General features: G+C 33.2%; 1 protein-coding gene across 2 annotated transcripts in view; it reads left to right on the top strand.

Moving 5' to 3' along the window:
- LOC111153433 (cadherin 9) overlaps positions 1–17,922 on the top strand; it is a 138,550-nt gene that overhangs the window by 44,624 nt on the left and 76,004 nt on the right. Inside the window, exon 2 of one of the 2 annotated variants that reach the window (XM_022512446.1) lies at positions 6,732–7,015. In XM_022512446.1, coding sequence (XP_022368154.1) covers positions 6,788–7,015 — 228 coding nt within the window. In that variant the 5' untranslated portion in view covers positions 6,732–6,787. Of the gene's footprint in view, positions 1–6,731; positions 7,016–17,922 lie in introns of those variants that run through there. The other variant, XM_022512448.1, reaches the window with a different exon arrangement.

Genomic DNA, 17,922 nt, shown 5'->3' with positions numbered 1-17,922 from the left:
TATGGACAGCTCTTACTTTAAAGTCAATTCATCCATCTCTGACACTAACTAAAATGATACACTTGTAAGGCATATCTCCAAATTAATATACAAAATAGTACCCCCTACATTGTCTCCTTTCCTCCTCAGTCCTGTTATATTATAGGGCGTGAATATTTTGAATAGATACAATAATATTGGGGCAAACTCCAAAGGTGTATCTTTGTAGAAGATTATACAAAAGTTTTAATCCTTTTGATCCCCTGATTCGGGGTACCAATACTGGGTAAAACTTTCTTGTCTATTTCTTTTTCATTGGAAGTCGATGGATGTTTTCATGTATCAGAGAGTCATCAATCATTATTTATTTTCCTGTCTAGCTTCACTATCCTTACAGATTGTGATTATTTTTCTCAGATTCTGGAAATAGGTTGTTTACTTGTCTTTATATTATATAATTCTATATATTTCATATATGTCATTATATTATGTACAGTGTTATTATTGTTCTTTTGATAGGACACTGGGGAAACCTGACTCAAGAGCTTCTCTTCTGATACCAGTTTATCCTGCCAGTTTTCTAATGGCCTAAAGCTAAACACTAAAAGAGAGTTTACTTATGCTAACTATTCAGAAATCCTTACACGAAGGTAGCAGCTCATGTTTCTTCCAACAATGTCTGTTTTTCTTGAGATCATTGTATAACATTGAGGCAAGGGTAAAATCACAAATTGCAATGCGACAATAATTGAATGTGAGGTTGCTGAAAAAAATCCATAAATGATTTGAGAGACCTCTAATACGTATTGAATAAACATAGCAAACTAATAATCAACTATATATATATTCACATGTATGCACACATATGATTATATAATAAATGCAAGAATCATCAATTACTATGAAAAACAGATATGTTAAAACATATATCCCTAAATCGTTTCTTGATTATGTAAGACTCGTAATTTTGATGTCTATTCAAATTACAGAATTTGTTCTAATTATATATGTGTCATTTACCTAACTGAGCTGTCAGACTTGTCTCTCCAACTGATATAAAGAGCCCACATAGTATGTTGGGATGATCACTGGCCAAGGAATCAAACAACATGAATATCACTTTTGCTTAAGTCACAAAATAATTAGGTAGTCAAAACAGCTTTCTTCACCTCTCCAATCCTCATATATCTTATTCGGAAAAAGATTTAAATTGCATGACCATATCCACATTTTTTAAAAAGATAAATAAGTTGATGTGGAAGTACTTTGTTGATTACAAATAGTATAAGATACTAAAATTAATCATATACACTTGTGTTATATGTACATTTCATCTGAGAAACTGCCTAAAAAAAAAAAAAGATGGAAATTTTTACAATAGTTTATCTGAGTTTACACTATAGGGATAAGAAATAATGATATAATTTAAATTTAGATGTGGATTTTACATGCTGAACATCCTACTTAATTACAACAATGCACTTTTTTGGATTCATAAATAGCCAAGAGCCATTTTTCTCAAATGCAATTGAAATATAATTATGGGGACAAGGGACTAATAATAAAACAATTTTCAGTTTTTAAAGTTAACAAGATTAAAGTGAATTCCCTGATTACAAAATCAAAGTTAAAGCAAATTTAAAATATTGTACTTTATAATGCATCTGAATGGTATTTATTTATCAACAAAAATATGATTAAAATGCAGAACATTTAAGGTTGATAGAGATAATTAAGCATAGAAAATTTAGTAATCAGTTTGTTGCTATTGAATGAATAAAGAATGGGAAGAACTTTTAATAAATCCCATGAGATAAGAGCTTGCTAACTTTAAAACAAAACGCAATAAAAACATTTTATAATGTGTACTTTTGTCTAAGAGCAGAGGAATGTACGGGTGTTAAATTGGCCACAGGAGGGGTATACTAATATTTCCTAAATGTGAAAGAATTATGAGGAAAATAAAGAATATATTTACTGAAAGGGATTCAAGTTCAAACAGTCTATAATTTATACCAACCCTATACTGAAGCTCATACTTAATCTCACGTAATGCACATTTTTACACATATTACTCCTATTTCACTGGATATATGGGTTGTAGTTCATTTGTTAGGGAAAAACCCACTAGAGTTCTTTCACAGGCCCATTTCCTCCCAGTTCAATTCTTTCCATATCTCTATTAGCTTGTTTATGCAATGGACTTTCAAATCAATCTCATTTGTGATCTCAGACTTAAACTGAGGATTATCTATTTAAGCATGAGTCAATTAATTTTATAAATACATATTAAGTACATACTATGTATCAATAACTATTTTATGCAGAATACAGTGATTTACAAAATATCCACCACCATACAAGTTACACTCTTACTAAACAGTCAATAAACATATAATCCACTAAATGAAAGACATCATTAAAATCATGGTAAACAATATATAGTAAATAAATGGATAGGATGAAAGAAATCAATAGAAACCGAAACAGGATAAGCTATTTTTTAAAAAGTTGAACAGAATATGACAGAGAGACTGAAAATAATGATGTGGGGATGCTCTAGATGAACCAGGTAAGGTCGTTCCAGGTCAGATTGTGAATAAAGACCCTGAATTGGGCAAGCGCTTAAAGCATGTGAAGGAGGCCCTGGTGGGCACATATGGAGCAACATTACTTAGGAGCAAGTACAATTAATATCAGGATTATTGACATCAGTCCAACAGAATCCAAATCCTGGATGCCTTCCATCTTCCCCACAGGTGCCTACCACCTTGTGGTACTAACAGGTTACTTCAATAAGCAAAGCCTCAGCTTACTCCTCTGTCTAATGTTTTCATACCTTCCTCATAGCATTTCTGTGATGGGATTTAAATACACAGTGCTTGAAAAAAAAGACTCAGAATAGTGTCTAGAACACAGAATGCATGTTAAAATAAATGTTCGTTGGCAGCTGTGGAGCTCAATGCAAGGGCATACCTGGATTTAATTCTCAATGCTTCTGTGTCTACTTACATAAACTTGGGAAAGTCATTTCACCTCTCTTTGCCTCAGTTTCCTTATCATAATATGAGGGATTATGGAAGAACCCATTTTAAATAATTGTCATAAATATACAAATTGCTTTAAATTAGATTAATAGCACAGTGAATCATATTGCTTCCTATGATTTATATGCAGAAATGCTATTAATAGTAGCAGAATAAAAGTGACCACAAATAAGACAAAAAAAAACTTAGTTCTTCGTTTTTCTAATAGATCATCTTTTCCCTGCTATAAGCAACACTCCCCAACATGGCACAATAATCTACTACATTCACAAACTAATAATCTAAAAGTTATATTTTAGTTGTCTTTTTTGGCACCTTCCATAATTAATATATGAGAAGGTAGTATCTACTCTTCTTGATATGTCAATATGTGGGTTATATTCACATCATGGGTCTGGAGACGTAAGTAAGAAGTGGATCCTGAGGCAAGGATTTGGATGCAAGTGATTGGTTAATAAATTGCTTCCAGGTCAGCAAATGAGAGGGAGCATGGAAAAGCAGTACAGAAAGAAGAATCCAAACAGGGTGTCATTTTGAATTTCCAGCCTCAGAATAATTCTTATAGGGGAACTATGGGATGTAAATAAAATGTGAATTTCCATATTTCTGCACCTGTTAGACAATGGCTTGGGGATTTCATGGGAGGTGATTGTAAACTTGTAGGCACTTTAGGCATCCCTTGGGGTGCATGTGAGCAAAGTGGTTCCAGTAGCCAAGGGAAGTCCTCCAAAGAGAGTTGCAGGTGCAGGTCATTAGAGGCAAAAGCACACAGAAATTGTAGTGCATGTAGTGTGCGTGCAATGGTGCGTGCACGTGTGTGTGTGCATTTTAAAGAATGAAAGAGAACCTGACAACAGTAACAGTGTCCACCACAAACCACTTCTCTATATGTCATTGCCATCACTTTCTTGACTAGACAGATAGACTCTAACTGATCCCCCTCCTTAACCAGATATCTTGCCTACTCTCCAACTGTTGTCCACTCTGCAGTCAAGCTGATCTTTTCTAAACATTCTGTGTTACAATTTTCCAACTGATTTCCATTGCACTGAAATGAGTGCAGATTTTTTACTCCAGCTTACAAAGACCTACAGGATCCTGGCTGCTGCCTAAGTCTCTGGCTCCATCTAATACAACTGGGTTTCTCTGCTTAAAGGCTTCTATTCCACCCAAAATGGGCATCAGAGTTAGAACAGACCACAGGAAATGAAAAATGCTCTCCAATTTCTTTTGCAAGAGAGATCAGTAAGGATGATGGTCAAAAGAGACCTCCCAGTGGGGAAGAAACAAGTGACCAGTGTGGTCAGCTAAGGAATTTGTTGTATTTTATCAAAGTGAGACACCAGCTGTTCTGGAGATTCTCTGGCTGCTCGTTTCCCACAGCACCAACACTGTTCAGCAAAATGCAGGGCATGTTCTGAGCTAGTGGCCACTAGAGGGTACTTTGCTGTTGCACTTTTTCCAGACACTTTCTGATTATAGTTTTCTGATATTTATTTCAGAGCTTTACATCTGCTGTGGTTAAATTTACCAATTTCCTGCAGTGTATAGGTTTATGAATAGCCACATAAAGTCTTGCTAAAAGATAAGTACCATCACCTGAGATTTCAAAGTCAAAAAGTGATGTGATTTTGATTTCTCTTATGTCAAATTATGTGGATTTGTGACCATACACATGTATTTTGTTAAGTGAGATTTATAAAAAACAACAACAACAGATATGGGAATTAGAGTACATATGTGCTGGACAGAGCCCATAGTTCTGGACCATAGCAAATATCCATACTATTATCTGTCAATCATCATTCCCTATCTGATATACGTTTACATATACAAATACACACATGCATACACACACACACATATGGTTATAGTAGAAGCAACCATGGTTGATGATGATGACGACATTAACATGTTCAAAATTTGTATCCTAGCACTATACTAACTTGTTTACATAGATTATCTCTTGTAAAACATACTATTTAAGGCTGTGTGTCTAAAAGTTTGTTCCAGTACTTATTATGTGTGCATTTGTTAAATTACTTAAATTCCTCACACTTCAGTTTCCTTGTAGGTATATGCTGTTGTATAAATAAAATAAAGTCCTTGTGATACAAATAACTATTACTTTGTATTGACTGAAGTTCAAAATAAATTTAATAACAACACCTTGTGAGTCAGATATCAATTATTCTCTTTTATGGGAAGAAGTAGTTGAGACTGAGTAAATATCCCCAAATCTCACAGACAATAAAGGATGAAACCAGGCTAGAGGCATGTGTTTGACCTTTATGCCTCGAGAACAACAACTGACTCCAGAGATGTATGGTCCAGTGTTGGGCATCTGACCCAAGCCAGGTAAATTAGAGTCCATTCCCAGAATTTTTCAGACTCTACTTAGGTAATACTATCCGTTGTTTTCTGGATTGGAAGATGTTAAATCTGAACTTTATATATTCCTCTATTGCATCAGGTTGGGGAGGCTTAGTTGAAAGCAAAAGAGAAGAGAGGAATGAGCTAGAGAGAATAGTACTAAAGTACCTAAACCCTTCATTCTTGTTTTCATGAGCACAAAGGCCCAGTTGCTTCTTTGCTCCTTTCCTTCCTCCCTTTCCACACTTAATTTGATTTGATAATCCAATGAATTCTTCTTTTGCCTAGACTAGTTTGATGGGTTTCAATTGCTTATCAAAGGCATTACTGGCAGCAGCATTACTATAATTTCATATCTGCTAAATGAGACGTTTCACAAAAACCAATTTTCTAATAAATAAAATTAATTCTGAAATACCAAATAAACTTTTTTTTTTTTAACTTCAAGAAGAATCAACTTACTATCTCGACTGAGAGACATTGTTGGTGGCAAAATTCCAGATCAAATTATCCCATAGCTGAGACCTCATATCTAATATTACCATACCAATTTTGTGTGCTCATTTTTCCTATTATTTTAGGAATAAATATGTGTTGTTATTTTTAATTATCAGGTAATATGTTTCCATTTAGAGCATGCTTTCTTCAGAATCCAATTAAATTTGAGTAACTTACTCAACTGATTGTAAGAAAAAATATGTATCAGTTATAAAGCTATCAGTTATAAAGGATCGACATAGTATGGTGCTAGGTATTGCAAGACACAATCCTAAGTACATTCGGTATAATTTAATTTGCCTTGAAGGAACATCTTATCATGTTACAGAAGAACAAGGAAGAGGAAGAAGAGGAAGAGGAGAAGTAGGAGGAGGAGGAGGAGAAGAAACACATTATAGAAGTTGGCAAATTGTGTGCAGGAAACAGTGTTATTTAAAATATATAAGCACATATATATGTACATATTAATAAATACACTAGTTTTTTGGTCTTAAAGACTTTAGGAACACTCAGTATAATCTTTGGTATACTATAGGGCTTAATTTTTTTCAAATATTTAGTATTTTAAATTACAAATATCTTCTCATTTATATGCTGCAATATATGTGATGTTAAAGTCAGCTGTTAATTTCCTGTTTACTTGTGCTACATAGGTCTCCTTACATAGCCAGGTGATACATGAGGTTTTAATGATAGCTCACTGATGTAACATGGAAAAATAATGTATATCTAATATATTATTTATAAAATTTTAGTAACATTTAGAAAAGTTTTATAGTTTACAGGTTATGTGAAAATGAAATACAACATGATAAACCACTTTTCTCCCTCTAGTCCTCAGGGGCATCAGACAATATACTGAATTTGATATCCTGCTGAAGCTGTTTATAATGAGGACTTACTACTGCCTATCACTATTCATCTGGACCTATATGTCACATATAATTGATGCTATCCCACTACAAGAAAAAGCTAACAGTGATTTACCAAGCAAAAGGGTAGTGGATCTGACGAAAGATGATGGTAGAATATTACATCGCACCAAGCGTGGCTGGATGTGGAATCAGTTCTTCTTGTTGGAAGAGTACACAGGTACAGATACACAATATGTTGGCAAGGTAAGAAAAGCAATTAAAAAGTGGTAGCAATGTAGTCGGTTTTATAGCAACTTCCTGTGCTGATTGTTTAAAATAATGATTATTTCAAAGTATCTGACTAATTATGATGTGCAGAAGGCATAATATTGCAAATGTTTGTAGTAGGGTAGAATGGGGAATGTGATTTATTCAGGTAGCTAAGTGCAAGTCAGTATCCGTAGTGAGCCTCAACATAAAACATCATCTGTGGACTTGATTCATTATTAATTGACTACATATGACTTAATTTTATGTGTGTGTATTTCGAAGATTTTAAAAACTTTCTTCGAAATTTAACATCATGTAAAATTATAACTTAGTGTGCTATGTGAGGCAAAAAACCACAAAAATATGTCAAAAATTATATTGGTCTCTACTAATAAACAATTTATCTTAAGTTGAATAGTAAGCAGCGTATGAGAGTAAGTACAAATACTTCTATCTAGATGGTCTGTTTCTTAGTCTCAGTCGAACTGAACTACTTCCTGCCTGTAAACCAGACCAAAGGACTCAAGGAGAAGCAGAAGGAAAACAGAAGGAGAAAGAAGGCAGTACCTTTGGGATGAGCCGTCCTAGCAGCAGCAACAGGAGCTCATTAGCAGTCTGGAACAAATGGCAATAGAGAATATGTAACTCTCTCTTCTTATATTCAACTTTGGGAAAACAGATTCACAATCTTTGTCTTCCTGCTTCTTCTCTGTCTCAAAATAGAGGACATGATCTCGCCAATGTCCAGAATTTTCTATTATCCATCTTCGCCTTACCAGTTTCATTCATACCATTCCGTATACAGGACAATTCCTTGTTCACTTCATTGTCCCACATATGTGCCTAATGCTCAGATACTTTCAAATTTTAAGAATAAAACAAAATAAACAGTGATGAGTGCTAACACTGCCTATAAATCATATATATTGTTTTCTTGATTCTTTGCACATGATGCTAGAAGTGACTGTGATGGTCTGCGTATTTTTTGACTTATTGTCAACACAAGGCAGATAAGATAGAACAGGCCAAAAATAAAAATATAAAAAGTACCTGATATCACAAAGCCATGGCTATTGCTTTTAAGCCAGAAATACATTTATTCTGTGAAATTGCCAAAATCTTGATTTAATTTTTCATTTTGTGTGTGTGACAGTATTTTTTCAAACATAGCTTTTTATTGGAAGCCTATTATTTCCTCTTCTTTTGATATCTCTCTCCCCTGGTTCCATAGGTCATACTCATTTTGCCCCATAGAGTTCACTTGCTGATTCCTTTTTCCCTCTTATTTTTCCTCAGGTTAGTCATAGGGCATCCCCCTGCACCCCTCATTTAACATCACTTTCCACACTGTAGTTAATAACTAACATCAGGATATTTCAAGTTCAACTGACAAATGTTTGTGTCTAAGGACTTGAAATTGCCTTGTGATTCTTTTTCTAAGGCAGTGTATAAAGGACACATCCGGTTCATGAGATCTCACATAGAGGGTTTTATCCTTGGAGATTCACAGATGCAGAAGAACAGCCACAAATAAAGAGAGATACTCAGTCACAAGGCGATCAAGGCTCTACTGCAGGCATTTACTTTTAGTTGTAAACAAAAATGCTTCTTTCTAAAAATTGAGTGTGCATTGATTAACAGACACCATTATTGCACTGACATTTTAAAATATACACTAAGCTTTGGGTCTTTTTGTACCATCCTGCTTATTTTTAATTAGTTCAATAAGGTGTCAAAAATAGTTACTAAATGCATGCATAGTTTTATTTAATTAGTCTTCATAAAATATTTTATCACTTGTCTTTGGAAAATAAACCTTTTTTTTTTAAATCCATGGACAAGTTAAGGTGTCAGATTTCTGTGCCTATTTATCCTTGACAACCAGATTATGAACCAAAAGTGCAACACCATTATAATAATCAGAATTTTTGTCAAATGAAGATAGTCAAACCCAAACTGTGTCAACTATTTTCAAATTATACTTGGAAAGAAACATGTGTATGAAAGAGAAACTTCAACAAAATAAAATGCTTGCACTTCTTTTTGAAAAAAAAAAAAAAAGATTTCTCTGTTTTGTATCAGGGCCTTGTCTTAGATTTGCCATGCACCATACAGTTAGTTCAGATAAAAGTAGGCTTCCAAGGACTTCTAGGATTCATTAAGTTCTTAAGGGTCTATAAACTCTCCTAACCTGTTCTAGTTTCTGACCTCATTATTCATTTGCATAGGCAGAGACTAACTAGGTCTTTGCACCTCAACTTGGTCAAACATATGAGTTCTCTGGAGGATTTAACTTTTTTGAATGCCAAACAAATTGTTTTCTTTTTGACCACTTGTTCTGTTTCCCTCGTCTTCAAGGACCCACAGCATTGGCCACCTTCATGTGATATAAATACCTACCATATTTACCAGGCACCATGATTCAAAGAGAATATGTAGTTTCTAATGTAAAGAGATTTTCATATTTTTTATTAGTTTTACAGAAGGTTGGCATTGCAGACAATGTTAAGACCTCTTTTATTTATAGGTGATATAAAATTGTATAAAGTTGGAAGGATATATAATCCTTGGATGTAAAATTTAGGGTTTGATTCTGAATTTAAAGGAAGGAGTTTTAAAACAAATAATAAAGTAGTAGCAGCAAAATTTAATAAAATATACTTGTGCATGCACTGAAACATGAAATTTACAAGGGTCAGTCCTGATTATGCCATTCAGTAGCTGTGCAGAACTTAGAAGTTAATTAAACTTTCCAAACCTCAAATTCTTGTTAGGTTAAATTGCCACTAAGATTTCTTTAACTCCAAAATTCTGATGTATTCTAGGATTATGGATGCAACTGCATTTGAGGGCAAGAAGAGCTAGTAAAAATTTAATCAAATTTGCATGTGGATAAATCCAAGGAGGTGAGATTGCATATGGCATGGTGTGCATGTGAAACACACATGCAAACACACAAACACACACACACACAGAGACTAGCCTAATACAATGAAGTTAGATCACTACTGTAAAAGGCCTAGAATTCCATGCTGAGTTGTTTTTACATACAGCATGGAAAGTGAGTCCCGTTGAAAACTTTTGTACTTATTTTTGATGTATCACAAGTATGGAATGCTCATTTTGCTTTGGTGTCAGGATGGACTGGAGAAGCAACAAAATGAGTAACGATGATATTTTTATAAGAAAAACTAGGGAATATTTCTGTGTGTCATTTCAGACTTTTGCAATACAGGACAGAAAATTGAGGAATGTTGAAATTAAGAGTAATTTTTGTATGTTAACTATACTGGATTTAAAATTAAAAAAAAATTACGAGTAACTTTTGTTTTCCACAATAATGCAATCTGAAGTTTGGTTGCTTGTTGTTGATGGAAGCTATCAGAGATTTATTAATTCTGTTTTTTGTAATGAGGGAACTCTTTGGTTCTTACTTAAGAGGATTACAAAATTATGACAATTGCCGTGTAGTTTCCTTGTGATTTGAATAGAGACATGTGGCTGAATTACTTAGCCATAAGAGTAACACTGCTCAAGAGAAGAATTTAAATAAATTTAATAAGAAGCATAGCAAAGGCTCCTACCATTCTGTTAGAGAAACTTCATATACATTTGATTTCTTACACATTAGATCTAAATCCCGAGAAATTGTCCTCAGGACAATCCTGAGTTGTCATGGATTAATAATTAACTGATCATATGCCTATTATGGAGAATTGATATTGGATATCTAGTTATAAAAGCACATTTATTATGCAGAGAGATACCAAACTTACAGGTATAATGTTTATCCCTTTTGAAGGAAAACATTAACATTCATAAAATAATTTGAAATATCAGCTTAATTGACAATTACATTTCAATTCAAGGCATTAGCTTTGCTCAGAGCAATCAACATCATGCCATGGAACTGCCTATAACTAGGCACCATTTAAATACAATATATTTTTTATAGAGTTAGCTCTAAATTTTTAATAGTGTTAATTCCAAAACTTTTACTGTTCCAGAGCTGAAAACATCAAGAGTGTAATTACAGAATCCCAGAATGGAAGAGGACTTTTAACATTTATCAAGATCTTGGTGACAACTGGGTACAACTGATTTAGGTGTTAACTAAAACGAAGGGAAATACAGGTACCAACAGGAGAACAGACAGGAGTCTGATTTCTAACAGACTGAGTGATGAAACTCTCTTTTGCACTTAGGGTTATTGACATATGCACTAAATATTGATATTTCTCCAAAGCATACATAAAATAATGTATTTGGACAGTCAGTGTTCTCTTAGGCTTTCAGAAAATGGCAGGTTGATGTGTACAGAAACAGAAATAAAGTCTCAAAGTTCCTGAAGGATATTTGATAAATTTTTATAGTATATTACAGTGTTTTTCAGAATCTAAATAAATTACAAAGCTGTAGTTGGGTTGCAGTACATGTGGTAGCTGTTTCAGATTTATGGGCACATTGTATCCCAAAAATGCTCTTTCTAGGTTAGTTGTTTAAAGCTAAAAACACATGAGAAAAATATTAAGCATTAAGTCTAGGTTTTCTGGACAGTCTACAAAGGCTTATTTCACACTGAGCTCTCTAAAACTTTGCTTTTTGAATAGAGCGCTATCATTTAATTCTGACTGCCAATTTCCTCGTGGCTAGCACTCTATCACCACTTCACTGAGCCACTGCGTTAGCACACTAGCTGGACTTTTTAGTTGACTTCATTATTTTGTAATTCTTAAAAACACACGACACACTCTTTCTTTCATGTTATGTGAGTCACCATACAGTACATCATTAGTTTTTGATGTAGTGTCTCTTGCATGATGCCAATCTCCAGGTCAACCTATCTATAGAAAAATAACCCAAATTCACTTAAGTAGAATCCCAAATACTGGATATCGTCCCTACAACTATGGCTTTAGCTCTGGGCAAAGGGAAATCTTTTCTCTTCCATATGCTTGACTTCTATTTTATCAGGGTCACAGACTTTTTTCAGAGAGTATCTAAGCCCTTTTTCACAATTTCATCTCTTCTCCTTCCTTTCAGTCCTACCTCAAGTGAGTCCTCATACAAAATGCCCACTGTCATTCTCCCCAGCTAGAATTTCCCATCAAAATTATACCACCTCTCAACTTATTCAAGGCATAATTTTAATTATTTTGGTCTAATATTTTACCATCTAGAATCTGTGAACTTTGGGCTCTGAATCTGTGTTGGATTTCATTTTTTCTTACCTGAAATGTTTGACTTAATGTATTTATTTACTCAAAATTAATATTCAGTTGCTCTAAATATATCTCTATTGGCCATTAATTACTCTGGGTCCTGAGGTATTGACACTACAAAACACTAAAAGAGCAGAGAAAGTTTAAAAAAAAAAAATCCCACTTTCCTGATACATGTTGTACCAAGGTCAATTTCTTTCCCATATTGCCGTTATACTTGGGGCTCCTAATTGCAACCCAAGATCCTCCCATTTTACCCTATGCCCTCAAACAGCACAAACTTGAGAATCCCTTTTTCTTCAAAAAAATCTCTATGTCCTTGGGCACCTGGGTGGCTCAGTGGATTGAGCTGCTGCCTTCGGCTCAGGTCAAGATCTCAGGGTCCTGGGATCGAGTCCCACATCGGGCTCTCTGCTCAGCAGGGTGCCTGCTTCTCTCTCTCTCTCTCTCTCTCTCTCTCTCTCTCTCTGCCTGCCTCTCCGTCTACTTGTGATCTCTGTCAAATAAATAAATAAAATCTTAAAAAAAAAAAATCTCTATGTCCTTAATACAGATAATTTTAAACAGGCATTAAGAATTAAAAGATAAGATCAAATAAATTCTGATTTTGATTAAGGAACTGTAACTACTTCTAGAAAAGTTTACATTTAAAATTTAGGTAAATTTTTTTTTCTGGAATATAGCAACTGTTAAATCATTCAAAAAATATTAGAGTATGGCAGAAAATATTTATTAGTAAGATTACCAAATATATGTGTGATTTTTTTCCTGATACCTTCCACCAATTTCAATGCTTTTGAACTATTTCTACTATTTCAACATTCTCTTCCTCTACTTCAGTACTTGTAGAAGATCACATCCACCCTTGTATATCCATCAGTGTTTCCAAAAAAAATAAAATAAAATAAGTAAAAGAAAGAAACTTAAAAAGAAGTAATAGCATCTCCAGGATGGTCTTAGAGGGAGGATTGTGAAAAAATATTTAAGCACAAACATCATCTATTATTATTATTATTATTATACAAGTAATTTGTGCTCCTTACAATGAACTAGGTCCATAAAACAAAAAATTAATGTAAAACATATCAAAGATTAACTATAATCACACTACGAAGATAAGATTAAAATGATTACATTTTTATGTTTATTTTCTTTTACATATATTAAGACTGTAGATTTTACATTACTTCTGTATATTTTACTTTGTCTTTCTCAGTTAATTCTGTGTTTCTGCACATTGTTAAAATTTCAATGTTAGGCATATGGCATCATATATATAGTTTCTGATTAAATTAATTTTATATCTTTTCTGAAATTTCTATATAGAATAGTTTTACACACACACACCCTTTGGTGACGATAATTTGATAACTGATAATTTTTAGTGTATTTTAAATTATGCTTACTAGATTCCTTTGTTAACTGGAAGTGGAATTCCAAGAGTCAAAGATATCATTTTAAAGCTCTGGGTATACACTAGTCAACTGTATTTCAGAAAATTGATAACACTTATCTTCCAAAATATGCCAACATGGGACATTATTAGTAAGCTGGATATTTATTTGTAAAGTTGTGACTATATTAATGTGGATTTTAGACCTATGTATTATTATTCAATTAGTTTTAAAAACTGACCACCTACAATATGGGACACCAAGGTGGAGTCCTAAAAATAAGAGTAAATAAAATAAACCTGTCTGCATCTTAGAAATAGATATAAGTAAGTTATTGTAGATTTAGTAGTCTATATAAAAAACAAAATGCTGTTATCACTGGCCTGCTGGAGAAAGACTGACAGAAATCTCAGTTTAGATGAAGGACGATCCTTTTTTCCTTAATCAATAGACTGAATTCCTAATACCTAAGTTCTACTTAGCCTAATTTAGCATTAAGATCACTCTCCAAATTAAAAATGGATGCATGTTGGTTTATTTGTTAATTTAAGACTATCATATTTCCCTATTCCCATGAACACAGACTTTTTTTTTTACCAGATTTTCATAAAATAACCAAACTTTGCTTGTGCAAACATTTTGTAATTTGTCCACAGTAAATCAGTAAATTCTAATAACTCGTATTAATAGTCTTATAGCTATGGTGGTATTATTCATGGAAAAGGACTTAGGACAAAATTCTAAAAGATGTTAAGGCTTCTTTTTTTTTTTTAAGATTTTATTTATTTATTTGACAGAGAGAGCAAGAGCACAAGCAGGGGGAGCAGCAGGCGAGGGAGAGGGAGCCCTCTTCTGAATAAGGAGCCCAATGTGGGGTTCTATTCCAGGACCCTGGGATCTTGACCTGAGCCAAAGGCAGACTTTTAACTGACTGAGGCGGTTAGGTTTCCCATGATCAGGCCTCTATCCACTGATTTCATACTGTAATCGAGGTTATTCTAGATATGTTATTGAATATACACTTAGTGGAATTCCCTCAGTAAATATCCTATTTCAGAGCCATCTTTTTTTAGGGATATGATTACAAAAAATCATCATACTCAGACCTTTACATGAACAGAGACACAAAAATGAGTTCAAGATCAAAGAATAAGTGACTTGGTAAATCTAAGGGGAAAGAGGCCTTTTTTTTTTTTCCCCCCTAAAAATGGAAAGGGATATATTTGTAGGTGGCAATTTTGTGGAAGTTTTAGCTTCTTCAATGGTTTCTATAACAATAGCTTTTCTTGAAAAATTAAGAGATTCTTCCACAGTTTATGTTCTATTGATCTTCCTCTATAAATACAGTAAGATCTATTGCTATTATGTGTTAATGGTTTTAGAAAAAAATGCACTTAAAAAACTATTTTGCTAAATTTGTCTTACATACTTAAAAAAGAATGTATATTGCACACTTACTGGGTATAGTATTTTGCAATCTTATGTAAACTTGATGGTATTATTCAGTTCTCTATGGTTGTAAGTTTTGTGTTACCTTATTCCAATACTTACTGTGACAATTCCTCTCTTTACCTCTGTCAAGTTTTCTTTATTTTTTTTATGCCATTATTAGATGCATGGCCAACCATCTTTTATGTTTCTGATTAATGGATGCTTTGTTTTTATGAAATATCACTTTTTATCTTTCATAATACTACTTGCTTGAAGTTTACTTTGCCTGATACAAACTTAGCCACACCAATCATTTGTGATTATGTTTGTACAGTTTGTAATTTACATCCTTTTGCTTTCAGCCTTTTTGTACAATTCTATTTAAAACACAGCTCTTGTAAACATCTTAGAGGTGATTTGTTTGTTTTTGCTTTCCTACCATGTTTTGGGTCAATTGAGGTTTTTTTTTAAATATCTGAATTTGTTCTTTACAATTCATCCTCTACCTATTATAATATAAATTAATAAATATATATTTTAGTATGCAATGCAATAATCTTAGAAAAATATAATTTTATTCTCTCTGTCAGTCTTTATATTTCTCATATATTTTCCATCTGTATATGTTATAAACTGTACCATATGTTGCTAATTTTCATTATTTAAGCATTTCATTATTTACTAAAAACCTAAAAAGAAAATATAATTTTGTATTATATTATATTTTACTTATGTAATTACCATTTCCAGTCAGTGCTTTTTACTCTTTCATATTGATTTGGATTTCTGCATGCTGTCATTTCCTTTCAACCTGAAGACTTCCTTTAGCATAATTTGTAGTTTGGATCTGATGGAAATAAATTTTCTCAGCTTTTTTTTTTAATCTGAAAATATAATTATTTCATTTCTAATTTTGAATAACATTTTAAGTGGCTATAGGACTATAGATTGATCTATAACTGCTTGTTTGTTTTTTCTCTTAGCACTTAAAATTTTTGCTATATTGCATTGTGGATTTTATTAGTTTTAGTAGGAAGTCAGTCATTATTCTTATCATTGTTGTCCTGTATGTCATGTGTATATGTCTCTGGTTCCTCTTAAGGTTCTGTCTGTGTCTTTTGCTCTCTGACAGTCTGTTTCAACATGGGTTGTGCTTTGATACGTGGCTGTGTTTTTGTTCTGTTTTTTTCAAGATTTTATTTACTTATTTACTTATTTATTTAGATAGCACATGTTGGGGGGAGGGGCAGGGGGAGAGAACTAATCTCTGTGCTGATGCAAACCAGATGCATGGCTCAATCTCACAACCCTGAGATTATGACCTGAGCTGACACCAAGAATCAGATGCTTAACCAACTGAGCCACCCAGTTACCCCTAGATGCGTTTTGCTTAACCTCCTTGGGATTCACTGGCCTTTTTAGATCAGTGGGTCTTTTTTCATTAAACCTTTAAATTGTATGCTCATTTTTATGGTCTGCAATATATATATATATATATATATATATATATATATATATATTTTTTTTTTTTTTAATTTTGTGGAGGGAAAACTCCAAATACAAGTATATTAGGGTGTTCCACATTTTCTTCTACATCACTGAGACTATCTTATATTTTTTTTCAGTATAGTTCTATATCTGTACTTTAATTTGGTTAATTAATTTTTAGTGTCATCAAATTTATTGTTTCTTTTGTTTCTGTGTCTAATCTACTGCTACAGGTTTTTATTACAGAAGATATAATTTCCAGTTCTAGGTTTCCTTTTCCGTTTGATTTTTAATATAATTTATGAAATCCCTTAATCATTATTTTAGTGTGCCCTATAAATTCTTTAGTATACTTATGATAGTTATTTTTAAAATCTTTGTTAAGTTTAACATCTGAGTTACTTTTACCTATTTCTATTGATTATTCTCTTGCTATATTTTTCCGCTCTTCAAATCTATATAAAATTTAGATTACATACTGGGTATTATGGTTAACACATTGTGGAGATTCTGGATTTTGTTTTCTTCCTCTGAAGATTGTTGAGTTTTGTCCAAGCAGGAAGTGAAATTGTGGGATTCTACTTTGATTCTATGTAGGCTTTTAGAATTTTCATGGCAGTCTATTTTGTTTATTCCCTTTGTCCTATGGTGTAACCCTGTATCCTAGTACATCACCCAAGCTTCTAAGTTATCACTTTTCTGCTGTTTTATTGGATATCTCAAAGTGTTCACCAAACATATTTACCTACAAGGAGCATCAATCTTAAAATCTTCATTCCTAGTATTTGGTGTGGCTAAAATCTCTGCTTAATTTTTAACTTTCAGACTGTTCCTCTTCTCTGGATTCCTTGGAGTCTTAGTCTATAGATGGCCAGTTTAGAAGTCACCTACATGTTACATGTAGCATGTGTTCAAGGTTTAGGGCTTTCTCCTCTGTGGCTTTCTCTACTCCTGAATATCTTCCCAATTTTTAGCCTTTATGGCATCCCTGAATCCTGACCTCTGATTCCTTAATTTGTAAAGACTGCTGCTTTCTGATTGAATTCTGTCTTCTGCATGACACATGAAAAGTGGGATACTTGCAAGGAAAAGGGGATTAATATGTAAATCACCTTAACCCCTATTTGCTAGTAATCCTCCCAGTTTGTGTTCCTGGTTTTTATCTACTGACTTTATAAAGTCTTAAAAAAAAAAAAAAAAAACCTAGTTTGTAAGGAGTTAATTATTTCCACAATAAGATTGTTGTTCCCAGACAAGCTATTTTCTGTGACTGGAATCAGAACTCCTACATATTTTTTCCTTATTAAAACTTGTGTTTCCTATAAATAAATGTCTTATGATTGAATGCATGTATAAAATGAAGTCC

Source organism: Enhydra lutris, unplaced genomic scaffold (genome assembly GCF_002288905.1).
Source record: "Enhydra lutris kenyoni isolate GAN:26980312 unplaced genomic scaffold, ASM228890v2 scaffoldscaffold32, whole genome shotgun sequence".
NCBI lineage: Eukaryota > Metazoa > Chordata > Mammalia > Carnivora > Mustelidae > Enhydra > Enhydra lutris.
Note: the sequence above shows the minus strand (reverse complement) of the source record. Positions and strands in the feature narration are given on the sequence as shown.